Raw genomic sequence first — 26915 nt, forward strand, 5'->3', positions numbered from 1 at the left:
ACTGACAATAGAAGAAGAATAATAATAATGGGGAAATGGAAATGCCCCCCCTCTCTCTCTCAATAATGGTAAAGTGTATGATTGAATAAAGTTATGGAAGGAGGGGCCTCACAACCCATTTTTCTCATACTTCCCATCTCCAATAGTAGCAATTTTGTGGCCTTGTGACCCACTAGACCAAAGTTTTCATTTACATCTTAGTAAAAGACCTTATAAGTACGTAACCCTCAGCCCAAATTGGTGCGTTATGTCCAGTTCTTCAGCAGAATATTTGGACCACCTTTTCCTCCATTGCACTCTCACATAAGCTCTATGGTTCCGTTTATTTGAGATTTTTAACACTGTCGTAGTGTTTCCAGCGCAAATTGATCACTTCATCAAGGAATCTCTCTCAGGTTAAACAATCGGAGGAATATTTTGTGGAACAATGTCGTTGGTTCTATTCTATGGTATATATGGTTGGAGCCTAATAGCAGGATATTTGCAGTCTCTTCAAAATCTTTCTCAAACCTCTGGGGATATAAAAATCTATACCTCCCTTTGGTCTTTCAAAATCCCCAATTTTATGTATTGCGATGTATCTACCATTTCTTTGAATTGGAATGCTTTGTTAAGCCTCCTCTTTTTTGTATGTTTCTCACATACCTAATGGAGTAGTTTTCACTTCCAAAAAAAAAAACCCCTTATAAATACGTTAATGAAGTTACAAACTTTCGTTTACTAGTTAAAATATTTTTCTTTGAAACTTCAACTCGTCATTTAAAAAATGTAAGAGTGCGACATCTCCGAACCGGGTTGGAGTGAAGGAGGAGGGGCAAAGTGTCATTTTGAGGGACATAGGGATGTCTGTGGGGGAGGGAGAGTGTTTTGTCTGAATGCTATTTTAGAGCAGGAACCAGGATGCATAAAAACAATGGCATCACTGCAATTCACCATAATCATATGTCCACCACTTAAATAATGTCTCCCCCAGCTTTTTCCCCTCAGCTTTACAAATTTTCAAATTTCAAATCTCTCTCTCTCTCTCTCTTCTCTCTCAGATTAAGCTGTAGGGAATATTATTGTAAGGAGGGGGAATCTGCAAGGTTTTGCTCAAAAACTGAATCTGAAACATGGCATAGTCCTAGAATAATGCGTACAGAAAAATTTTCTTTATTTATAATCTTATAGATATATCAAAAACTAATCTTTGTGGACCAAAGAATCCAATTAAAATAATAATTACAATATAATAAATTTAATTTAAATTTAAAATGGTTGGTGGAAATTGAAAATGATTTCTAAAGAAAATTCTAGATGATAAAATTGGATTCTGTTAGGATAGTTACTCCATTTGGGAGTATTTGTGAGTGAGACACTTTGTTTATACATCCTTTTGAAAAAGACACATAAAAGTTTTTCGCTAAAGGCCTACTTCTGAATTCAACCAACATAATAATAATAAAAATAGTATTCTTTCAAATTTTAAAAAACACCTCCAAAGTCCAAACGCACTATATATCATTTTGCTATGGTTTACTATTTGTGTCAAAAGATTATGCAATTTAAGAGCACTTTTCAAGAAAACTACCTGAAAAATTTTCAATAAATCTTGAGGGAGACAATTAACTCAAAATGTTATTTTTTTAATGCTCTAAAAAATATTATATTTTTAATCCCAGGTAAAAAATACTCACTTTCCTGATTTTCTCTCTCACTAATCTTTCTCCGAATATCTTATATCTTGCTATTGCTAATCTCTCTATGTTCTATTTTCTCATTAATCTCTTTCTATCCCTACACGTTTTCTCTTACTAATCTTTTCTCTTTACTACAAACCTAACTTCTCTAGACATGCACAAATCTTTTCTGTCTCCCTAATCTCTCTTTCATACACAAGCCACTTTTAGATGGTTAGGATGGAAATGGATGATAAGTATTAGATGAAAAGAATTAGAAGAAAGATTGAATAGAAAGGCAATAAAATGAATAGATTGAGTGTAGTGGTCCAATCCAATGAGATGGTTTATAAGTTATGAGGAGGCAGCAACAATATCTGTTTGTGTATGGTGGGATCCAAAACTGACCACTTTACAGGTTTTCCACTGTCCTTCCATATCCCTCTTTCTGCCCTTCTCATCTCCAAATCCAAACAACTCTCTTCCTACCCTACCCTTCACATGCATCCTCTTCAATATATATAAATATTCCTTTTCCCTCTCTAAAACCATACTTTTTCCATCTTTATAAACTATCATACCCTTCATTTAATCTCTTCATACTTTTTCTCACAAAATCTTGTGTGGATGTAACCAAAAAGCTCCCCTTTATCAGCCTTTAGCACCAAGCTTTTGGACTTGATTTTATTCCTTTTCCAACGCTATATATGCCTAACATTCAACTATAACCTCATTATTATTCAAACACTTTATGACAATATATATATATAAATGAAAGGGAAAAAAAACCCATTAGACAGTTTGAGATTAATTAAACTTTTGAGTGCATGATTATTATGAATTTTTGAAGATGTGTGTGTACTTCAATTAATTATTGTAGGTCCGATGTGTGTGTACCTAACAAGGAAAAACAACAAATAAGAAATGCTCTCTGATCACTGTTCCTATGCAAAGTTGTTGCATGTAATGGATGAGATTTCAAGTCCTTCTTAGCTTCATGAATAACCCATCCCAATTTATCCCAAAATTTAAATTTCTACACATTCAATTTACAAATCCAATTTAAAATTGATGCATGTGAAAGTTTTTTCCAAGGGAAATGTGAAAAAAAAAAAATTTGAATGTCAAATAAGGACAATTTCCTTTGCCACTTTCCCCATGGTATAATAATTAACACTGTACAGATAGAAATGAAAATTTTCATTATGCGTTTGTTGTACTATTAGATCTTCCGTCACATATAATCTTTGAAGTTTTATATCCAAAGTTTAAAATTCTCTGCCCATATACATAATATATCCCATCACATAATCAAAATTATAATGATCCCAGACCAAAAGTATATTTTACTTTAAATATTTCATTTTTATTTTAATGTTCAAAGCTAGAGATATATATGAAGACATTAATACGATAAAATTAAAAGATTAAACAAACTAACCAAAGTTAATTTAGTCATTCTGATCAAAGTTCCTTCTTTGAAGATCTAGTTTGTTTTGTTTTGAAATAGATTCTTGGTTAAATGGATGTGGTTGGTCTAATATCAATTCTTACAAAATTAAAATCCAAGTCTAAACATTCAACTTGATTGATCCCAAATAAATTAAAGATCGACAAATTTTTATTAAATCAAATTAGACCAACAAAAGCTTGAGATCATATTTTTAGATTCAAACTAGGCACAACTCTGTCGAGGAAGTTTGAAATTTGTGATAAGCGAAGCATCTGCCTTGTAGATAAACAAATAATTAGCTAGATATAGCATGAGTAAATGTAAACACCTTGATTAATTAACTAAAAACTATGATGCCCAACTGAAAATATGAGACGTTGGAGGCCCCGAATTGAATTAATTAATCTATAATCCAAAACCCAAACCCAATATTATACATCTTCTCGGCCCACGTCTGCAAAAGCCAGCCAAGTGTGTGTTCACTCTTCACTGTTCTCACCATCGTATTTTACTTATTCCCTTGGCCATTTCAATTCCCAAGAGAGAAAAAAAAAGTTACGGCTTTTATTGGTTCGGGTGCGGTAAAACTTGGGAGTGAGTGTGAAAAAGTAACAGAGAGAGTACTGAGAATACAAGAACGGATAATACTTGCGGGTGTACTTAAATTCCTGAATTTCTAATGTTGCTGCCTTATATATATATGCTTCATTTGATCCGCTTTTCTCGCTTCCACAGCAGAATCTCCTTGGCTTTTTTCTCTCTTTTTACTACATGAGAGAGAGAGAGAGATAAAATTCTCAGCTTTCTCTCTCTCTGACATTTTTTCTCATGAACAACAGCCTGATCTTTTTTCTATATAACAAACAATCTTTCTTTCTTTCGTTTGCTGATAATTGAGAGGTTAAGAGGAGGGCTATTTCCGATTATGGGGAAGCAAAGGTATTGGAGCGGACATGGAAGAGCCACCAGAAGACTCAAAAATGAAGGACCTCACAGCAACAGCAACAGCAGCAGCAGCAGCACTGATCATGAAGAAGCTTCTTCTACCTCTGCTGGCTGTATGTGCGCTGTTTTTCAGCTCTTTGATTTTCATCCTTTGAATCAAAGCCATCACCACCCACCTCAATCATCTCTCTCTGTCTCTCTCAAGCCCATTTCTCTTCCACCAGACCACCATATTCCCACAGGTTTCTCTCTCTCTCACTTGGAAGAGCAAAATCTGATTTTGAATCATGGGTTTGCTTTAGATAAAGGACGGAACAACAGCTGATAACAGACATGAAGTATTTTTCTTTTGGTGTCGTATGAAATCTTACGAATATTATTGATATCTATATCTCGTACCAAAATCGGATTTTGAATAATGGGTTGTGAAATTCAGGTACTGAAGCGCCACGAAACAGTCTGGAATCAGACGAGGAGCTTCCATCACCATGTACAAAGCAAAAGGATGGTTTGCATATCCCAGTAAGTTAAATTTACCTTCTCTAGAAAATTCTCCACTCACTTGTCCAAATTTAATGGGTTATGGTAAATTTAATCTTTTCCACCAGGAGGGTATTGTTCAAATCAAAACCAGGAGCAGAAGCAAAGATTCATCGAATAGCGACGGAGACAATTTCTCCGGCAACTCACCGAGCACCAAGACGCCAACTTTAGTGGCAAGATTAATGGGTCTGGATCTTCTTCCTGAATCCAGCTCTCCTTCAACCACGCCAAGAACTACTTCTTCTTCTTCAGTGTCTCCAATTTACCCTCTTCTTCAAAAGCCAAAGTACTCAAAAACAGGTGTCTCGCGCTCCTTGCCAGAAACTCCAAGAACATCTTGTGAAAGAAAATCAAATGCGGATCAGAATTACCACCACCGCCTCTCACTTCAAATTCCCAATTACGACAAAGAGAACTCAACTAGTCCATCGCATTACGCTAAGGAGATTGTGAAGCAAATCAAAGAATCGGTGAGTAGAAAATCTGGCCTCACCGATATCACCAATAATTACCAAAGAAGAGATCATGACGTGATGAACCAACCAAAACCCAAAAAAATATCGTCTTCGTCTTCATTGTCTCCGAAGCTGAGAGTATTGGAGGCGAAGAATACTAATTTAAAAAAATTACCAAGTCCGAAAGTTGAGGCGATTAAAGGGTCGAAGAAGGCGCCGGCGCCGGCGAAGAAGGGTAATAAGCAAGAGGAAGCATTTGTGGTTCCGTCGAGAATGACGAAGGCCACCATTGATAGTCCTCGGAAGAAGTCAAAGAAAACTCCATTGTCGAATGAGCTTCTGAGCTTCAGTTCTGTTCCGACCGTTGTGATGAAGAAAGAGGCGAAACCACCTCCAATGCAGGTGCGGATGTTTAACTTTTTCCTTTTTTTTTTTTTTTGAAAGGAGCGGATGTTTAACTTTATTTCTTAAGATAGATAATATTCTCATTTTTTGCGTCATCTGATTTAATAAAAACCCATATGCATGTGTGGATGTCATGCTCTAATTTATTACTTTTTCCAAATTTTAATAGTTTAAAATCCATTTTAGTCGGTTTTAAAAAAATAAAAACCCTTTTTTTTTAAAAAAAAAGAGAACCTTCTTGGTAACTTTCTCATCATACTCACATATTTTATATATATATATATATATATATATATATATATTTTAAATATTTGGCTCCTCAAATTTTCTTACCATGGTCAAATGGTTGATAATTAAAAAAGATAAATATAAAATAAGGATTTTTTATAAAAATGAATGAATGGTCAATTTTTCAATACTGAGACAAGATTTAGTTTTATTAAAGCGCTCCAAATATCTTATTTTTTCCTAAAAAAAATTATCTTCTCCTCTTTGTTCCTTTCTCTTAATCACACACAACAAAAACTTTCAAAATATTTTTCATTTTAAGCTCTATGCTTGGAATCCTGACCTCCATCAATAACTGAAAAAAAAACAGAAACTTTCAACTTCATAAATCTTCAAAACATTTATTTTTGTTTCTAAATTTTAGAAACAATATTCATATTAATTTTTGTCTTTATTTTCAATGAATACTAAAATGAGAGCATGTTTTGGGTTGGCTCAGACAAAAACCAAAACAGACATCTAGGTAATTGTCCAAAATAGAAAATTTTGAAACTAAACCAATTTTGATTTAATAATTAACTTCAAGAATATTTGATGGTTTAAGGTTAGAATAAGAGAGTTAATTAATTTGGTTGCGTTTTTACAGTCAGGTGCATGCAATCGGAATGAAGGTGCAGAGACAGTCACAGGCGATAAAGAATCAAAACCAGTGTTGCAGTTATCAACTTTCCACAATAACCACAAAACTCTCCATCACCAACACGTCATCCAACTTCCCAACAATAACAAACATCATATCATCTCCGCCGCCGCCGACCGCCATGACATCACGGCAGAGGTGGACTGCGTTAGAAAAATACTCACCACCCGTACTAATAATTTCCTTGAAAACAACACCACCCAAAAAGAAGTTCCAATCTGGCATCCCCATTATGATACCAAATTACTCTGCCACTTGGCGGAGGAGCTGCTCAAGCCTTACGTGGACACCATGATGAGGCCGTGGGCCGGCGTAGGGTGGCCGGCGCTGGTGGAGGAGCTGTGCGACAAAGTTAGGAGGTACCCACGTGCGAGGTGTGAGGTGTTGGAGGACATAGATGGGATTATTGAGAAAGATATGGACAGATTGGGGATGGGATTTGAGGAGGAAGGGGAGGGGATAGTGACGCAGATTGAGGAGGGCATCGTGGAGGAGCTCCTGAAGGAAACGGTGCGTTTCGTTGAGCCGGACGGCGTCGTTTAGAGGCGACAGAGATGGCAGGAGAATCACATGGGATATTCACGTGGGAGATGTCATTTGGGATGGTGGGACCCCACGTAGCTACGGTAAATGCAGCCACGTGGATTTTTACCCACCAGACACACACTCAGATTTTTCGGTTCTTAAAAGACAGGTTTTTTGGCAGAGGAATCTCATTTCCCATTCCTCCCTCTCTGTCCTCCTTTCTACATTTAATTTCTCCCTCTATATTCCAAAAAGAAAAAAGAGGAAAATAATTATATCCCCATAACATAATTAAATAGTGTAAATTAATATTTTAAAGTACTGTTTTATTGATCCAATTCCTTTCATTTCAATGTCCATGATAAATTATTGATAGAAGACAATATATATAACTCAATTGATTAATTAATGCATACCCTCGATCAAACAATTGGTTATTATATGATATATGAATAATATTTGAAATTGAAATGGGTATCTGGAATGTGTAATGCCAAAGAGATTATAATAATGAAGTAGAAAGCCAAGAAAGGCAACAAATTTCAATAGATTTTGTTGGGAGAAGGATGTGATTATAAAAAGTATTGGCAAAGAGACAATCATTAAAAGATGAGATCATCCCTACAATATTGTGCCTTTTCAAGCCAACCGAAAGTCGCAAAACCCTTAAAGATTTATATATCCGCAGTGCCAAATGCTGCCAAGTTCAGAGAGGGAGACTCTTGGACCACCTTCATAGTTGTTTTCTTATGGGCGAGCGCGAAAAGGATTCAACAGGATTTCAAAAAGTTCTGTTGTTGTTCTTCTTGGGAGAGAAATAAGAAAGTGGGGGAAGTGATAATTTCATTCATTAGTGCTCCATATAAATACATACTATGATGCTAAAAATAAACATAACTATCTCCACATAATTAGCTACTTAACTAACCCATAAGAATAGCAACTTAGACTTGACTACAACTAAAAAGAAGAATATCAACAACTTCCTAAAAAACTAGGTCTGTGACGAAACCAATTAGAAACTAACATTCAAACTTTGTATTTGTAGCTTTGAGTTAACTAACAAGTTGATTAGTTTAGTTGGAGATGGAATTTCTAAATATCATCTTTTAATTAGAATAATGGATGTAGGAGAAATTTTTTATCATGCTAAGTAATAGCATTTTACTAGTGTAATTCACTCATATATTTATATTAAGAGTTATGTGTTTAAGAATCTCCCGTTCGAAATATAAATAATCTAATAAAAATAAAGTATATATTGCGTTACTGAATAATTTTGATAAGAAACTAGTAAGACAGTGAATAGTAAATTAATTTGAATATCCTCCTCGAAGGGAAAAAATTAAGTTAAAACATCACCATATTTAATTGTTTAACTAGTTTAAATATTAAAAAGATTCTATAGACGTTAAGTGTTTGGATCTTTATCCATTTTTATTATATTATATTTTTTAAAAAAATGAATATTATATGTAAGGTGCATGCAATGAACAAAGTTTAATTAAATTTTACAGTGAATATTATTTCTGTTACAGTTTAATGAACAAGGTTTTTTCTTTTTTAATTTGAAGTTCCCAATTACTAATTTAAATATATATTATTTCACCTTCACTTATATATTGTATATATATATATAAAAAAAAAGTGTTGGGGCGATATAATATAGCTATAAATTCGAAAAATTGAAAAGTTCTGGGGATTGCGCAGAGATGTAATTTAAGGTTTAATGTCCAATGTGGATAAGATATGGCCGACATGTGGCTAACAAATAAAATAATTAAAATAAGCAGAGAAATGGAATAATTAAAAAAGTTACAGGACAAAACTAAAAGTGTGGCAGGGCACAGGGTGTAGCTTGGAAATAAAGCAAAATGCAGGGTCTGAAATCCAAAACTAAAAGATGTGCTCAGCACTTTGAAGTTCAAACCCAATTTTGAAATTAAAAAAAAAATAACAAACAATTATCCATCATCCTTGGCTCTACAAATCTCTAAAACTCGAAGTTGCTTAATGGTTAAATTATATATAATAAGATTTAATGTTCATCTAGTTTTGTTGTAAGATTTTCATCACTATGATTAATAAAATAAATAATTAATTAAAACTCCCCTCTTAAATCATAATATTAAAATTTCAGAAACATTTAGGCACAAAACTAAAAATTTAAAGAATAATCGATTTTTGATTATATATTTCTTATTACCCATGTGGCATAACGAAAGGAATTACTAAACCCAATTTGATTCATTTACCTATAATTAACTTAGAATTTTCATAATAACACGAAATTAAAAACTTTAACACCCCTAATCCTTTCTTCTCGTTTTGAGCAAGTCCCTCTCTCTCCCTACAAAAATAAATATTACACACATATATAATAATCGACATAAAATTATACTTTTAGAAAAGAAAAATACAAAATACAAAATACAAAAGTTACTATAACATATAATATTATATATATACACGTATGTATAATATATATGTAAGTAGTACGTAGATAGAGAAGGTGACAAATAGTCTAAAATTGGGAAGGTGACATTAATGGAGTACAAGGTCACGTGGTGGCATGATTCTAGATGCTGTCCGAATACACAAAAAATTGGCATGGTATGGTATAAAGCATTTTGGACAATAAATAAAACATTACAAATTAAATGTCCCTGCACAACACAGCATATATGATATAATTAAAACCCAATGTATAAATCGAGCGGGAAAATTCAAACACAGAGAAATCCATGTGGGTTGAGTTTACGTTAGGGTTAGATCGTGGTCACATGTGGAGGTTTTAATTACAATGGTCCAAACCAACTTCGTAATATATATTTTAAATATATGTATGCGCTTGAGGAAAATTGTTTTTAATGCTTAATATAATTGAGTTCAATTAATTATGATGTTTGATTAATTGTGCCATTATTAATAATGATGTTTTGTTTGCGATATATTGAGATGGGATCATCAACGTTTAAATCAAATTGGTTTTTATTTAATGCCTAAAATGAATTGGGATGGTTTATAGTTTTTTTTTTAAGGTATCAAATTCATAACTAATTAATTCGATTGAAGATATATGAAAATAACGGTTGAGCTATATTCATTTTGTATTTAATATAAGTGTCATAATTGTCGGTCTAAGCATATTTTAAAGGTTAAGACATCTCTCTTCTTGATTAAAAGTTCCGATCTCCTCCTTTGCATGTTGTATTTTTTTAAAAAAAAATCTTTGTCATAATTTCATTAGTGTAACATTGATATGACATAATCTAAGAATGATTTTGCGGGTTTAATGACATAAGTGCTTAAATTGACGAAGTTAAATTGTGAATTTATTACTCTCCCTCAATTGAAATTTTAAGGTCTATTGAAATCCGTTTAAAGCATGGGACTAATAGACCCAACTTTGTACCCATTCAAGGACCTATGGAAAACTTTTTAAATTACATATATTAAATAAATACAACTTTGAAAGTGAAACTAATAATTTAATAGCCATAGCGAGGGATTGTGAGTTTGATTCCTACCCTCATATTGTACTAAAATATATATAATAATAATAATAATTTAATTTATTTATTTAGACATAACGTTGATTTCGATTTTCTTGTCATTTTTTTAGTTACATACTATTTTGATTTCTGTACACTTTCGGTTTTTGTTCATCTTTGTTTTTGTATTTCTAACTTTTGTTTATTTTAGTTCATACACTTTTGAAATTTTCATTTTAGTTTTGTTAATTATACTTTCAAAAAGTTACCATTTTAGTCCATTCATTTTCATTTATATCTCATTTCTTTTTATCTCATATTTAGTACTAAAATTCTCAAAATACAACTATAAATTTGTATTAGAGAGTTCTTAGGTGTGAAATTTGCTTTAAAATTTTGCAAAAGGATCAAATTTGTAAGTTTTTAAAAGTACGGTGATAAAATTAGATACTTTTAAAAGAATAAATAACTAAAATAAACAAATATTTAAAATATAAAAATATTTTGAAACTACGTAGTACAGAAATCAAAATAGTATTTAAAGGGTAAGAGAATTAAACTTTAGAGCTAAGGAAAAAGTAATTGGGATTCACTGATCTATGCTCAAATTAGCCTCTTTTTCTAATTTTTTTATCAATTTTTTTAATTTACTTAATTTCAGGCAGGTACGATAGTTAAATATTGTAATAATGAACATTTTTGTATTGATAATGAAAATTTTATATTTGATTATATTTATTATCAAGAATGCACGTGTCTCTGTGGTGTTGTGCATACATAGCCTCTAGTAAAACTTTAAAAGAATAATAATAAAAATTCGACCGTTGTGATCAAGGTCGATTTTGAATACAAGGAAATTAAATAGTTTAAAGATAATGAATACTTATTTAATGCATTTCACAGGTTTGACTTCAACTTCTCTATCTCAAAATTAATAATATCCAGTATTTAAAGTTTGCCTCACTTTTTTTGATAAAATAAATGTCATTTAATAACATAAAACTATGTGCCCCCTGAATTTAAATTGTAGACGGCCAATAATGTAAAGAAATATCAGAATATTGGTAAAAAAAATTCACTTGGTTTGAACATCCAATGAACATTTAAAGTGTGGGGTAATTATTATTTGGAAATTCTGATGGGTTTATTATATTGCATAATTGAGTATGGTTGGGGAGACCCTATAAAATCTAATTTCCATGAAACAAATGATGGTTCTCCAGTAATAATTTAGGGGTTGCTTCACTTGCAAGTTGTTGCGAATTAAAGTGTACAAATAATTAATATAATATATGGTGCCATTTTTACATTAATTGGCTTTTAATGTAATCTTCTGCGTGCCCCATTGAATATAGGTTGTAGCATTTTTTCCCAGCAAGTCTTCATAAATGGCTGGTCCAAAGGCAGACATATTTCTCTGATTTGCTTCATGTAATCATTCAGAAAAATTAAACTGTCATAATGTTGCCGACTTTTAGTTGAGAAGTTGACCATAAAACGGGAAAAGTTACTGTGTACAAGGAAACTAGGATTACTCCTTTTTTTCCCACATTATTAGGATTCTATTTTTATAAGTAATTATTTAATGTTGATGGACTGTACATATTTTTAAGACAATCGGTTAAGTAGTGAATGAAAAAAATATTTATACTCCTGCCAAAAAAAAATTCGATGAAAATGGAAGGAAGTGATGAGCGAAGTTAAAAAAATACACGTAGGAAAATCAAAGGAGGGTTGGATACTTTTAAGTAGGCAGTTTTTCGATAGAATGGAATATAACAAGAATTGTATTTGGTAATCATTTCATGTTGCTCGTTCTCTAAAATTTTAAATTAAAAAAAGAAAGATAAAATTTTATGTGAAATTAATTTTTAAGATTAAATATTTGAATTTTTATATTATATTTATTATGCATTCTATAAGTTAAGAAGATCAAGAAATATTAAAATAATGTTTTTATTTATGTTTTGAAACACTAAAAATGTAACTAGAGACAAAAAAATATGATTATATTGTTTTCAAAATATCTACACAATGGACAATGGGAAATGAGAAATATGAATAATTACTAAACGCACAAATTAGAGATAAAAACCAAAATAAAAAACAAAAAATAAAAACCTTACCAAACATGCTTGTAATTTCCTCATCTTAAAAATAAAAATATTGCCCAACCTATGTCATCACTTTTCTATATGAAATTGACTAATAAGTTAGTGATAAGTTGAAAGATCTTTGTTCAAAAATTTTGAAATAGAGTAGCCTGAAGGTTTAGGGATTGAAATAGAAGTTCCTTAATCTGTTCATTTAGTTTATGCTGAATATTTCAGTCTGATAACTCTCCTTAAATACTTGAAGATCATTAATGGAACTTTGGAAGAATCAACAGTTAACAGGTAAGTTAGTGACAAGACAGAAACATTATCAAAACACAAAAATGTAATTACTAGAACTTGGGGCTAACAGTAAAGTTTCCATTCCAGCCTATAACAAAATACCAACAGAACTTTCCTTTAATAAAAGAACCATATCTTGACTGTTGATTGAATATTGATATTGACAGATTTGAAACTTGATATTATAGTGTGGTTAAGCCCAGCTCACACTCTACCATCCACATCAAACCCAGAGCCAGTCCAACCAGAGTCAGTAGAGCTTCTTCCTTTAGGCACTGCCCCAATTCCCTTCCCTCTTCCATGGAGCTGATTTTTCTTTTTCCCTCTCCCTTCTCCCTCAGAAGGGGGCTTTTGATTTTGCCCATTCATCACTGGAGGAGCACCACCACTGGTTGTTCCCTGATTAGGGGCACTTTCATTTGCTCTTGCTCTTACACCTGTTTCTGTTGATGTAGGACCTCCAGAAGAATCTGAAACTCTGCTATTCTGTGCTCCTCCCACTGTTTTCCCATCCTGTGTAATCCAATGCATATATTTTACATTATATCTCCACAGGGCCATGCTAATGGCCAACCAGAAACTACATAACAAATCAGCATTGTTATGAATATGAGATACTATATGCAACCCTTTAGAAGACTTACATAAGAAACAGAGGTCGATACTCGACCTGGATTCAAAGCTTCCATACGCCGTTTAAGTTCTTCCAGCCTTGTCAATTGCGAATTACTGCTTTCTTGAACCTATTAAGAATAAAGATACCCTCAAATATATGCAACAGTTTAACACAAGAAAACATAATGCAAAGATTTGTACCAGATGATTCAAGTCTTCACACAGCTTTTGCTTAATCTGTTCCTCGTCCTGCACTACTTTTGATGCTGCTTCCCAAGCCTGAAGGGAGAATCAGCATATTAAACTCCTTGAATACCAATTAACGATTTTGTAGTGCAGGCCAAAATGAATATATAAAACATGTGTAGTAAAAATTAGAAGAAATTGATTGATGCCCCTTCCATTTCGTGAAATCCCAGAGAAGATGTAGTTTGTGTGAAATGCAGTTAGAAGAAGAAAACGTGGCAAGCATGAGAATCTATTCTCACAAAACTTAACTTGATCGTTCTTTTTTCTACCATTGATGCAAATCTTCAGACATCATAGTTAAAGAAGCAAAGACATCACATTTGGACAAAAATAGGAAAGACTGGTTATAATTTAGCAAGACTAGAACAATTTGATTGTATTAACCACTCAAATTTTGTTTTCCCCTAAATTATAGGTTTAAAATAACACAGTTTTCTGCAACTTATGGAGCAGGCATGAAGTGGCATGCAAATGGCCAACTTCTAGTCAAGGTTACGGTCCAATACAAAGATTTTAGAAGGGGAAAACCTGCTTTGCTTGTTCTTCTTTCAACTTGGCTGCACGTATTCTCTCTGTTGCCATTTCTATTTTCTTCCGCAAAAGTTCAAGTGCTAAGATATAAAACCATTCATGATGGTAAGTCAAAACCATTTAATGACAATCAACAAGCAAAATAAAACAACTGATAATAAGTTCAACCTGCTTTTTTGGGCCCAGATGTGAGTTTCATCTCCATTGTAAGATTTGCCAACTCCCGTTCAACATCTCGAATTTTAGAATAATTCTCTTCAATATATCTGGATGAAATAACAAACCAAGCCATTAAGAACATTTCCTGTTCAAGGAGACGGGTAAGAAGAGCAAAATAAAGATCATTTCACTGAGTATAAAACTTCATTTCACTATTGTTATGCTTGGAGGGATTGTAACTGGCCAATTAGAAGTCAACTTCTGTATCCGAGGTGGGATCATTCTCAAATATACAATGGATCCTTTTTAACTTGATCAAACTTCAGTGATTTACCCCACTAGGTTTCAGCACAAAATTGGAGGTCTTAATTAGAGTTTAACTAATTTAAGAATATGCCTAGTGAAAGGAGTGCAGAATATGGATTAATAAACAAGAGCAAAGCCAAAATGATAGGACCTAACATAATCCTACAGCTTATCGTATGTTCTTGTCAACATTACTTATTGGTGCCAAATATAGCGACCACGGGTACCACTACAGTAAAAAGAGAGGCATATTGGAACCAATGTCAACTCAGTCTAAGATATCACTATGAGATAATCAAATGTGAATGTTCACATGATCACACTAAGCCTTTGATATTTCCATTTACCCCAATCAGCATCCTCCCTTGCTTTGCCTCATAGCTATCCTTCACTGGACTATATTCAACTTCAAACATAAGAGTAATAGAAAGAATGTTTTCCAAACATTAAAACTTCCTAAGTTGTGAGCATCCCCTTAATGTCATTACAAATTAAAATTAGCATTATGTTGTTGGTGTTAACATAATCAATCTGAACATAGCTCGGAGGTTAGGAATTCGTTCCTCTCCATAGATTGAAGGGAACATATGATTACCTAAGCCAGATGATTCCTTCAGGACTTCCTCAAGACCATAAATTGTATACTCGTGCATTATGAATAACGCCCCACACTTAAATTTCCGTCAACAGAAAAGATATAATCATAAGTAATTACTCTACTTTACCAATGGTAAGCAAAAGCAATGCATAAAAGCTAGGTATAATGCGCGAGGAACCAGATCTGAGAAGGCAATGGAAGAAATTCATACTTTCTCAATTGAAGTTGCTCTTCCTCGATTATCTGTAACATAATTAGACAATTAATAAACAAAATTCTAAAAAGAACTAAATTAAGAGAAATCTTGCAGTCCAGAAGTCAGATTCAAAACCTTTTCAGTGTAGGCAATTACAGGGGATTCCATTGCAAGGCCATCAGGACCAATTTCGGGCAAAAGAGAGGGATTAGAAGCCATTTTTTTTCCCTGAAAATAATTTCTTGCGGAAATCAGAAAAAGAAACGAGAATGGCTGATAGGGATTCTGAATTTCATCCAATCGAAGACACCCAATTTCCTGATGCGTCTATTCACTGCGAAAAAATGGCGAAATCTTGGAAACGGGATTCGAAATTTGCAGGTCGCCTTGGGGAAAGTAAGCTTACTTTCGCTGGCAAAACGAAGCGTCCAGGTCCAGCAATTGAATCCGCGAGTTGACCGATTGCGACGCACATGCTAAGCACGTGGAGAAAGAGAAGGCGACGCAGCAATTTAAGCCCAAAAAAAGTTCTAAATTGAATAAATTCCATGATTTAAATAAGGTATTAAATATCCGTCTACATGTCAGAGATTTTGATCGAAATCGATATTTCTATACTATTGTAAAAAATTGACAAAATATAAAAAAATATCAACAAAATATTACTAATATAGACGTAATATTAAAATTAATCATCTTTTAACTTAATTAGAAATGATAAAATACTTATTTGTTAATTTAAATATTTTTTACAAATTTGTGTGGCTTACAGTAGTGATCCTTATAACCAAGATTCGTTGTCTGAACTAAGTAATACAACGACCAGCATAAGATTCGAACACAAGACCTCATAGTATAGGTGATATTACACGATTCCAGGTTTATGTCACTACGACATCCTAGAGGACGGGACTAATATAATTTCGATCCACAACTAAAATTGTGTTATTATGCATTTTGGTTTGACTTGATTGAGATGGTGTTTTTTTTTCCAAAATAAGCAAGTGGTTTGCAGTTTGGATTGATGTTATTTTAGCATATTACATATGATTGATTCTATATATGTATGAGCATTATTGTACTATTTCTATAGATAATAAGATGCGTGATTATTCAGTATGCTTACCGGCCTATTACACTAAAACTTCATATGCTAGCTCAAATTTGTTGTCTCGATCTAACTTAATTTGCATTTGAATTTAATTAATAGGCCATGCTCCCGGGAGTTATTCTGATTTATTTTCCAAATTTTGGGATATGCTTTTCCCAAAAAAAAAAATGTAAACTCTTTATTTGGTGCATTCTCCAACCTCAATACCCATGAATAATTACTAATAAGGTACCAAACATTAGCCATTAATCTGAGCTGACGCATCTTATGTTATCGTCAATCCAAATCTTTAGACCATCTATATATTTCTGCATTGCCAGATTGCCTTTGGTCTGCTATTTTCAAGGCTTTTAACATTTGGTTTCCTCTCCCTACTTGGGTGGATGATTTCATCAAGGAAGTATTATCTTCCCCAAGAGATCAAAGGGACAAATGCTTTATTGTTTCAGTTCTTTAGAATATTTAGATGGAGCGCAACAATCTCATCTTCTCATATTCATGAAGATCTTCTGCACACCTTTGAGATGATTCCAAGATTTATAGTCAATCTTGATCATCAAAATCATTTTTCTTTTGTAAGTATGATATAGGTACCATTTCTTTTGAGGGCATCCATTTGAGCCTCATTTTTTTGTATGTTTCTTACCTACCTATCGTAATGAAATGATCTCTTTCAAAAAAAAAAAACCTACTTAATTAGCATTTGAGAATATGGTGTAGACACCAAATTTAGAGCTTGTTCTAAATATCTCATTTTTCTTTCTTTCTTTATTTTATTTTTTACATGTTTGATAAATCTCTATACAAATCAACAATAACGAACATTCACAATTTTTTGGTTTTGACTTTTCAAATTCTAGTCATATAGCTAAGTCTATGGCACACATGACTCTAGATATTATTTATTAAGATGATGATTCTCTGTATCCTCTATAATAATATATTGGACAAAATATATTTTTTGTCTCTAAGGACTGAGGTAGGTGTTTACTTGGTCCCTAAAGTTTCAAAATGATCACTTTTGATCCTTCAGGTTTGAGGTAGATGTCTAATTGGTCCCTCAAATTTCAAAGTTAATATTTTTGGTCCTAGGTGTCAACTTAGTCCATGAAGTTTTAAAATGAACACTTTTGGTCCATGAAGTTTGAGAAATAGTTCTAAATGGTCTCTGATTTTTTTTACTATTAATTAACTAATATTAAAATGGCATGGCAAATTACAATTAAATTGTTTATTGTAGTTGATGATGTGACAAATTATATTAATTAAATGATATATATTCGGTATGAATGGTGGGCAGCGGCGACAAAGACGTGGTAGTCGCCGAAAAAGAGTAGGTAAAAGAGCGAGGAAGAGATGAGGTAAGGAGAGAGAAAATACCATCATCTAAACAGTAAAAAAAATAAAAAATCAGGATCCATTTAAAACTATTTCTCAAATTTCAGAAACAAAAAGTGTTCATTTTAAAACTTCAGAGACCAAATAGACACATGCCTCAAACCTCAAGACCAAAAATGTTCATTTTGAAACTTCAAGTTACCAATTTTACTTTAATTTTAAAACCTACCGAAAAGACTTTATTTAGAAATTATATTTGTTCTCTTACTCAAATATCCAAAATCTTTCTACCATCTTTGAACTGATGTAGGATTATGTTTGAATCTCTGATATTCACTCCACCTTTAAAAAAGATGATTGTGGAGAGAAAGAGAGAGAACATACACGCATTTAATTTTGTAGTAAAATTATTAATCCTAAAGACTAAAGTATCATTCACACTGAAAGAGAGAGCTAGGAAACATATGCATTTTGTAGTATGAATATTAAACCTGATTAACAAAGACAAACATATATTTAAGAAATAATCCCAAGAGAAGTTTTTAATTTATAAGGTCCATAATCTTATTATGAAGAATATAGAAAGTAAAAATTTGAGAACATTTATATAAATATGTTAACATTTCATATCAGCCATTCTGGGATTAGGTTACTCCCTTCCTCCTGCCATGGCTGCCCTGGCTTCTTCTTCTTCTTGGACATCAAAGCACCTGTGTTTCATTAAAAACACACACATAGTTCACCCAAAAATCATTAATTTATTCGTGCATTATAAACTTAATGTTTCAGATTATTTAAGAAGCATATATCATGTACTTGAATTTGCTGGTAAAAAAAATTAAAAACAAACCTGCTGCTCATGTTTGGTTCTTCTCCTACCACTTCGTAATTAGGTACTTGTTCTTCTGGATCTCCCTGCCCATCTTCACTTTGTTGCAACCGTCGTTGTCCTTCCTCAAGCTAATACCAAAGTTTTGTTCTATTAATTAAATATTATGTTCAATAATCAACTGAAAATAACCTTAAGTTTTAGTCTTCCCGCAAATATTTTAAGTACATAAAACCTATTAAAAACCTCACATTGAAGAGATAAAAGATTTAACAAAGATTTATAATATATATGGATCGAAAAAATTCTAAAACCTGTGATAAAATAATGTTAATCAAATGGAGCCTAAAAATAGATCACAAGTGAAATAGTTTCTTTATAAGCTTAATTATAAAAATACTAAGTAACAAAAAAAAAAAAACAAATGACTGAATATATATCAAATGGTCCTAATCTCGTATATAATTCTCAATTTGGTATCTTTCAAAAATCTCAGCTTTCCTTTTGGTTATTCTCGATTAAGTCTTTCATATAAACACTTGTTAAATTTCATTAACATAGAATTTATGTGTCATTAAACTATTATTTTATTAATACATTTGGACATATGACATGTCACTCAGACACATCACTTAAAGAAATGACTTTTGGTCAATGGCGATGATTAATGGGTTGAGTTTCATGCATAAAGTATTATTCAAGTGACATATCCACGCGTCTAAATATGTTAATAAATTAATAATTTAATAATAATACATCAACCACTTAATATTAAAAGATTTTAACTTTTTTTTAACAGAGAAAGATCTTAATAAAATCGAGAATTTTAAAAGGTTAAGAAGTACCTAGGATTACTATTTGGTATATTTAACCGGAACGAAACGATTGCTATACTAAAAAAATCCATAATCACTACTGACTTTAAACACTTATACAAGTTTGCCACAGCCAAAAAAAAAAAAGTACAGGAATCGAAGTATGATATTAAATTTAAAAATAAGACCACAACTAAGTTATAATTATGATTTAAGCATGCATATATATATTTGATTGGGAAGGTGAGAAGAAGCAAGAGAAGAAAACCTTTGATTTGAGCTCAGTATTTTGATCTCCAAGGTCCTGCTCCTGTATGCCTCAAAAAAACAATTACTTAGTCACTTTTTCACCTTTTCACTTCCAAACAAAAATAAAAAAGGAAATCTAACTAACAATGAATTAATGGAAAATTAGAAAAAGAAAATAGAAGAATAAAATTAATTTCATCTCTTTATATTAATGTTGATTTAATGTTAAGTTTTAAACTACAAAGAATAATGCTTCGTATTATTATTGAACTAAAATCAAATGGAATCAAATAAATAAAAGTGAAAAGATTCAACAATTGATCGAATCTCCAACATTCTCTTCATTTAATACATATTAATTAAACGAAGTACGGTACTGTTCAAACGGTGGTTGATAAGAAAAAGTTTTATTACGTACCATTTAATTTTTCCATAATGAATGCAATATGTTCGATAATTTTCTCAAGAAAGTTTGGTCGAAAGGGCTGGGTTTTAACTTTTGTTTCCAACTTTTGAGAACGTAAGCGTTTTTATTACTTATTTCTCTTTTTTCATTAATTTTTTAACTTATAAAATGGATATTAAATAAATAAATAAAAGATTTAACATAATAATTTTAAATATTTATGCCAAACAACCAATGTTCATGTTAAGTATGGAGAGGGCTCGTCTTGTGGCGAAAGGTTTCACACAAACCTATCACATCGATTATCTCGAGCTGTTTGCTCCTATAGCCAAACTAAAAAAAAAGACTTTGCCTTTTTTTTGATCTATTATTATATTTGATCCATCAAAATTTCCTTGCCCACCTCAAAACATCCCTTCCTGGTAGGGCTAAGTGGCATTAAGTTTTTACTCAAATTTTAAAAGAACAAAATAAAAAAACAATTATCAAATATATTTTGTTTATAAAAAAGAACATAAAACAAAAAATAGAAAACATTGTCCAGGTAACCTTAAAAGATCATATACATCTACCTATAAATACACAAGCAACTGTTGGATCATACTAAAAAAACCTTGTTTTTTCATACCATTTTGCGCAACTCTGCTAATCTTTGAAGCATTATCTCTGCCTGCATTTAACAACAAACAGATTAATGAATATGATTAACATTCCCATTTTTTAATTGGTATTAAGAAAGAAGAAAAAAACATCTTAATTAATTAGACTCATTCGAAATAACAGCAACACGAGTTTTAGGTTTTTTGACCGGTTTCATCACTACTGTTTAATATCATGTTTTAATACGGTATCAGAGCAGAAAGCTCAAGTTCTATCCTCTCTTTTTCTATGTTCAAACCTATATTAGAGTTCATTTCATTCTTAATTAATGTTCAAGCTTTTAGATTTGTTAATGATTTAACAACAAATGAATCTAAATGTTTAAACTATTGAACTAGAATATACGCACTATATATGAAATTGTGATCGGACAATAACACCACCTATATTTGGATGGAGAACTTTCTAGCCTACCACCTTTATGAAATCAGTATCAGACCCCTAAAAAAATAACTTTTGAAAATTTTGGGTTAATCTTATTATTGTTGACAATGAAAAGCATTTCATGTACAGAAGTCAAAGGAGAACATAAAATAATCACAACCTCTAAACAATTTCAGAAATCCCTTCTTTCCATACTGTTTAGATAAATCATTCATAATCAATTACAAACACGAAATTTGAACTACATTGAATTGCAAATAAGAAATGATAGAACAATCATTTTAAATCCGACCAAATAGGGGTCTGCAGTAGAGATCAATCAATTACACAAGAAATCAAATAGGAGAACTCTATTCAAACAGAAATAATTATTCTAAAGAATTAGTCAAGGGTTCCAATTCCAACACAATAAAAATAAAGTGGAACCAAAAAAAAAACTTACGAACCCCTGAAATATAATAAACAAAACACATGTCCTTTTATTCTGAATTTCATACAGGTTCTGTCAAATCATGTGATTAAAAAAATGGTGTGTGTTGATTTTTAATTACCTTCCGCTGTCTAGCTTGTGAAAGAGTTTTATCCAACTGTTTCTCAAGATTGTGCAACTCCTTCAGGTTCAGTGGCTCAAGTTCTTCCCCAAGAAAGTTCCTTCATAAAATACAAAACAAAAATTAAAGAAACATTACACACACATATTGTACAATTAATAGATACTTAAATTATATAATTACCTATGGGAACGCTGAAGAGATTCATATTTGGCTCTCAGCTTTGAAACCTCTTCTATCTGCCAGAAAAAACATAAACAAAAGTTAGATGTGATCTGATTTTGTACATCCTCGATCAGAATTTGTTTCAAGAAATGGAATGAGAACCTGAACGTCACTCTCATCAAGGTTGCTGGTGGATCCAGAGCTGTAACATCGCTGGTGGTACCTCTCAAGAATCTTGTTCATGCTGATGAATATAAAGAACAAAGAATTGAATTAAGAGGGATATGGGATAAAGAATAGAGAGAGAGAGAGAGAGAATAGAGAGCTGACTCAGTGCTGGAAAATTCGAAGAGCTTGCCACGGCTGTAGAAGATGATGAGAGCAACATCTACATCACAGAGCACAGAGAGCTCATAGGCCTTCTTCAGTAACCCATTTCTGCGCTTTGAGAATGTGACTTGGCGGTTCACTTTGTTCTCTATTCTCTCAAGCACCACTTTTCCTCTACCCATATCCAGATCACACTCTGGTTTTTGTTTCTACACAACAAGCAACAATTTTTAAAGCACCCCTTTTTTGCACCTTCACTATCTTAAAGCCTAATTATATCAGTTGAGTTGCATTCACAAATAGAATAGCCCTATTTTTCTTTCTCTCTTTCTACAACATACACAAAACACAACACAAGTTAGTCTGATCTCTATGGGGGTCGCTTTCAAACTTTATCACATACAAAATGGGTGATGTGTGGGTTCGGAGCAAACACCTTCGAATCGTACAACGTGGACCAAGCTCTCTCTCATTTTCTTCCTTTTCTCTTTTTTTCTCAAAGATGGGGGGACACCCCTTTTCTTTTCTTTTCTTTTCTTTTCTTTTTTTCTTTTGTATGTTTTCCCAATATCAGAGAATAAATCATCAAATATTTTATCTTCACATTCTTCTTTTATTAACCAAAATAGACTTTAATTTAGGTCTTTCGAATATGGTTGAATGTTTCCTTTAGAATGGAGGAAGATTTTAACTTCTATTGTTTATCTAAAACAGATATCTAAGAGAAATCAAACATTTATGGAAAACTTTATTCTCTTGTCTAGTAAATGACAATTCATAAGTTCCATTAATGAGAAGGTCTAAGATGTGAAAATAAAGCCAATATCATCAATGGTTAAGGCAGATGCATATATTTTTTTTAAATAGGTAACCAATGAAACCAAATGCTTTAAGTTAGTAGTAAGGATAAATTTAATCATTTATATGATATCTAATATTTATATATTCTTTAAGGTTGAAAGTTTGATCATCTACCTCGATATTCCAAAGTTAAAAAATTAAAAGAGGTGTGATCTAGACAAAAGTATAGCCAGCCAAATAAAATATAAATGCATGATAGTAAATATATTCGTCTCTGAATAAAATCGGAATGAAATTGTCTTAATGAGATTGTGCTTGAAACTGATAAATTATTGGATAGTTATTCTTAAACATGAGCAAATTCCTCACTTCAAAATTTATAATTACATAAAATACTAAGAAAATAATACTCAAACTCAATTTCTATATTCTTAAAAAACAACTCGGTTGGAACAAATTATTGAATAAATATGTAAATAAATACTGAATCTAATTCATTATGTAAAATGAGGGCTAAATATTTGCTCTTTTAGGTAATTCTTAATTTGATTTTTAATCTTTTAAAATTTTCAATTTTATCTTAATTAGTCTATTAGAAAATCTCAATAAAGTCATTTTATACAAAATTCTTTTGAAATTTGCAAATTTAAGATGATAGTAATATTTTCTTTTAGTATATGAATATATATATATATATATATATATATTGGACAATTAGACATGCCACTCCAAATGGCTTAACATATAAAACGCAAATCCATCCATCGGTGAAATTCTACCCACACATGAATTATTAATTTATTCCAAGTGGCAAAGTCATTTCAATGTATAAAACAATAATTTAATGATATATAAATTGTTTATTAACAAATTTTAATTTGTTGGAACACTTAATTGAGAAAATTTTAAACGATAAAAGATTTAAATTGGGAATTGCCTAAAAGATTAGATACCATTTGATATGTTTGGTAAAAAATAAAATACAAATTTTTTTTAGTACATCACGACGATTTTTTATAAAAAATAAACGCTTTAACTCGTTGAAATATATTCAAAATATAAAGTTAACTATGGATATTGGTGTGGTTGAGTAATATATTTTTTTATTTTGATGGCAAGAAGTACATTAACAATTAAGTTTCTGTGGTGTTTTAATAACCAATATCGTTTGACACAATATATTTCAATAATGAATGAAAAGTAGCTTCTTTCTGTAGCATACGTCACGACTCACAGCTAAAATGTGTTGATATTAATATATGCCATTAAATAACTAAAGGACACAAAAGATAGCAAAGTACATAGTAAATATATATATAAAGTAAAAAGACAAAACAATATTTCCAAGTTGAAATCGACCATATATAGAGATGGTTACAGTACAATTTCTAGCTTTTAATTTAAGTAATTGCTTTCTAGAATTACAAAATCATTGTAATTAAACTGTATCCTCATAACTCCACTAGTGTTAGGTTAAATTGCATCAATTCTGAGGAACCTTCGTCATTTTCTAGGGTTAATTATTTATACTTTATAAAACTTAAGTCTCGGTTAACATACTTATTTTTGACCAAAATGTCATGAGTTCGAATTTCTTTTATGTATTTTCAAGTTGTTTAATTGCAACTACTTTTACTAGTGACATTGAACCATCTCGTTTGGGCAATTTTATTAATAAAATTTTTACCTCTCTTGAGAGGATATTTAAATTATTATCTAAATTTAGAAAACAAAAACAAATTTTTAAAAACTAATGCTCAAAAGGCATTCAGCAATGACATAAAGTCTTATAGTATCACAGATTTACTAGTTGATGTTATTCAACTAAGACAACGAGTTTCAGTTGTAAAGATCCATTAGCGAAAACTACACAATAACGATAATTCAGACTTTAATTTTTAAAAACATAAAACAAAAAAAAATGAAAGAATTATCGTAAGTAAAGGTCGGAAATTTGTTATTTAAAATGGAAAAGATTAGTAATTTGTATTTAAAAAAAATGTTTTAAGTTGTCTTTTGGTTGTCGTTGTTAGGAGAGAATGTGTTCTCTCCCGAATGACAGCATGTGCTTTTGGAGAGCAATTCCCGGCTTGAGAAGTTGCCACGTGGACTGACGGTAGCTTCTTTCGCTAGCAATAGTGACAGGGCTTTTCATCTCATGCCCCTTATCTTCTGGAAATCTGATTTATAGATGCTAACACGTGTCGACTTACTATTGCTCTACTTTTTATATGGACACAATTTTAATGTCCTTTGAGACCCTAGCTTATTATTATTGTCCTTCATCACACTTTATTAAACGTGGGGCCCAATTACTAAAGCATCTCTACACGTGTCACTCACACGCAGCTCGGTTCCAATAGGTGGCCATTTATTTGCTTAATTCAAACCAATGGCGACTTGACGCGTAACCCAATTTACGGAGGTCCACATTGATCAACAACGCCTCCTAATTCTCTTTTAAATAATTCTTAATTATGACATCACCCACACAAGACTTTTTATTTAGCACAGCATCCTTAGAACGAAAGTCTAAAATAATTGGCGACTTATTTATTGAGCCATCTCTAAATATTTGAAATTTAAAATTTAGAAAAACGTCCATGACAATATCTATAAAAAACATCTTTAATCTATTTTACATATTTTGAATTTCATGTTTCAAACAAAAATCACGTTTCCTCCTCTTTGCGAAATTGAACACAATCTCACCATCTGCCAAACTCCAAAGTTTCAATTTTGGTAAAAAAAAGTTCCATTATTTTAGTATATCATTCTTTACAAAGTTAGTGTGTGTATATATATATATGTGTGTAAGAGTACACAACGATTACTATTGGTTTTGAGCACAAATTGATACGGAGGCTAAGTAATCTTTTGGATTAAGAACATATTTTTAAGCCTAGTCGATTAGTTATGATTCACTCAATCAACAATTTTGGAAAAAGGTTCTATAATTTAAACAACCGATCCATAAATGAAATTGAGGCAAGATGGAGTGAGGTAAGAGCCACCTAAGCATTAGAGCTTATACATCAGAGGTTGCAACAATATATATATTTTAGTAAAAAATTGAGAGCCAAATGTAGAAATTTGTTGTGTGAGAGGGAGAGGTAAATTGAAGAAGAGAGATATGCCTTATCTTTGAGGTGGACAGATGAAGGGAAGAGAAAGATGGGGAGGTAGGTGAGAAGAGAAAAATGGAATATTAAAAAATATATATTATTTCAAATTTAATAAGTAGTGCGTTGGTTTTTCTCAATAGTACAATAGGACTGCCAATCGTATGGTTTTAAGTTCCTTTTTTCAAAAGAAGAAAAATATATATGCAAGTTGAAAATCAATTTTCCAACTACCCGACACCGTTCACATGTCGATTCAAGTCAGCCCACTGACATCGATTTTGTTGGGGTCGATCGATTTAGTTGATTTTTTTTTTTTTTAATTTAGATGTTGACTTAAAGTATTCTAGAAAGTAAAAAAGAGAAAATAAAAAAAGGAAAAAACGAAAAGGAAAAAGAAAAAGAAAATCAAGCAGAAGCCCATGTTCATGAATGAGGTCGAAATGTCCAATATTGACCCAATTGAAGGTATTGGGCTCAGTCATCACACCAAGGGGTTCGTGATCATGCAAACTCAACCGATATAGTGAAGCCCATAAACGCTTTTCGTTAGGCCCATGGACATTGTGTTGGTTGGGCCTATAAGCTTTCTTCTTTAATTATTAATTATTTTTATTTATAGGGGTTTCATATCCAGGTTAAGAAAGGAATAATCCATTGATTTTACTATGGTTAGACATTCGGTCAATATTCAAATG

General features: G+C 31.8%; 3 protein-coding genes across 4 annotated transcripts; 1 reads left to right on the forward strand and 2 right to left on the reverse strand.

Annotated features, from left to right (window-relative positions):
* The first annotated feature begins 3717 nt into the window (after positions 1-3717).
* LOC111011419 (uncharacterized) lies at positions 3718-7230 on the forward strand. Of its 2 annotated transcripts, none has more exons than XM_022285158.2 (4): positions 3718-4169; positions 4493-4578; positions 4665-5456; positions 6334-7230. In XM_022285158.2, the coding sequence occupies exons 1-4, from the start codon at positions 4037-4039 to the stop codon at positions 6928-6930; spliced, it is 1608 nt and encodes a 535-aa protein (XP_022140850.1). In that variant the 5' UTR covers positions 3718-4036; the 3' UTR covers positions 6931-7230. The 2 variants fall into 2 exon arrangements, with proteins under 2 accessions (XP_022140850.1, XP_022140849.1); XM_022285157.2 differs by having other exon boundaries at positions 3722-4298.
* Positions 7231-12827: 5597 nt separating this feature from the next.
* LOC111011714 (junctophilin-like protein) lies at positions 12828-15926 on the reverse strand. Its single transcript, XM_022285582.2, has 7 exons — positions 15592-15926; positions 15472-15503; positions 14366-14463; positions 14195-14277; positions 13619-13696; positions 13447-13545; positions 12828-13315 (listed from the first exon to the last, which is right to left on the reverse strand). The coding sequence occupies exons 1-7, from the start codon at positions 15673-15675 to the stop codon at positions 13007-13009; spliced, it is 783 nt and encodes a 260-aa protein (XP_022141274.1). The 5' UTR covers positions 15676-15926; the 3' UTR covers positions 12828-13006.
* A 2474-nt stretch (positions 15927-18400) lies between these two features.
* LOC111011649 (agamous-like MADS-box protein MADS3) lies at positions 18401-22632 on the reverse strand. The gene is made up of 8 exons (XM_022285501.2): positions 22295-22632; positions 22127-22208; positions 21983-22038; positions 21800-21899; positions 20833-20874; positions 19818-19859; positions 18756-18865; positions 18401-18615 (listed from the first exon to the last, which is right to left on the reverse strand). Exons 1-8 carry the CDS (start codon positions 22474-22476, stop codon positions 18555-18557), a joined length of 675 nt encoding a protein of 224 aa, XP_022141193.1. The 5' UTR covers positions 22477-22632; the 3' UTR covers positions 18401-18554.
* Positions 22633-26915: the final 4283 nt, after the last annotated feature.

This window comes from Momordica charantia (genome assembly GCF_013281855.1).
Source record: "Momordica charantia cultivar OHB3-1 chromosome 10 unlocalized genomic scaffold, Mcharantia_2.0 BLBB01000010.1, whole genome shotgun sequence".
Lineage (NCBI taxonomy): Eukaryota > Viridiplantae > Streptophyta > Magnoliopsida > Cucurbitales > Cucurbitaceae > Momordica > Momordica charantia.

Excerpts from the sequence above, each read along its gene's own strand:
- LOC111011419 (XM_022285157.2), top strand. The coding sequence starts at position 4,037 with ATGGGGAAGCAAAGGTATTGGAGCGGACATGGAAGAGCCACCAGAAGA. Across the intron at positions 4,299-4,492 it reads AGACCACCATATTCCCACAG|GTACTGAAGCGCCACGAAAC; the intron begins GTTTCTCTCTCT and ends TGTGAAATTCAG. Across the intron at positions 5,457-6,333 it reads CGAAACCACCTCCAATGCAG|TCAGGTGCATGCAATCGGAA; the intron begins GTGCGGATGTTT and ends GCGTTTTTACAG.
- LOC111011649 (XM_022285501.2), bottom strand. The coding sequence starts at position 22,476 with ATGGGTAGAGGAAAAGTGGTGCTTGAGAGAATAGAGAACAAAGTGAAC. Across the intron at positions 20,875-21,799 it reads CACAAGCTAGACAGCGGAAG|GCAGAGATAATGCTTCAAAG; the intron begins GTAATTAAAAAT and ends TGTTAAATGCAG. Across the intron at positions 19,860-20,832 it reads TAGCAGAGTTGCGCAAAATG|GAGCAGGACCTTGGAGATCA; the intron begins GTATGAAAAAAC and ends TGAGGCATACAG.
- LOC111011714 (XM_022285582.2), bottom strand. The coding sequence starts at position 15,675 with ATGGCTTCTAATCCCTCTCTTTTGCCCGAAATTGGTCCTGATGGCCTT. Across the intron at positions 15,504-15,591 it reads TAATTGCCTACACTGAAAAG|ATAATCGAGGAAGAGCAACT; the intron begins GTTTTGAATCTG and ends ATTATGTTACAG. Across the intron at positions 14,278-14,365 it reads ATCTGGGCCCAAAAAAGCAG|CACTTGAACTTTTGCGGAAG; the intron begins GTTGAACTTATT and ends TTTATATCTTAG.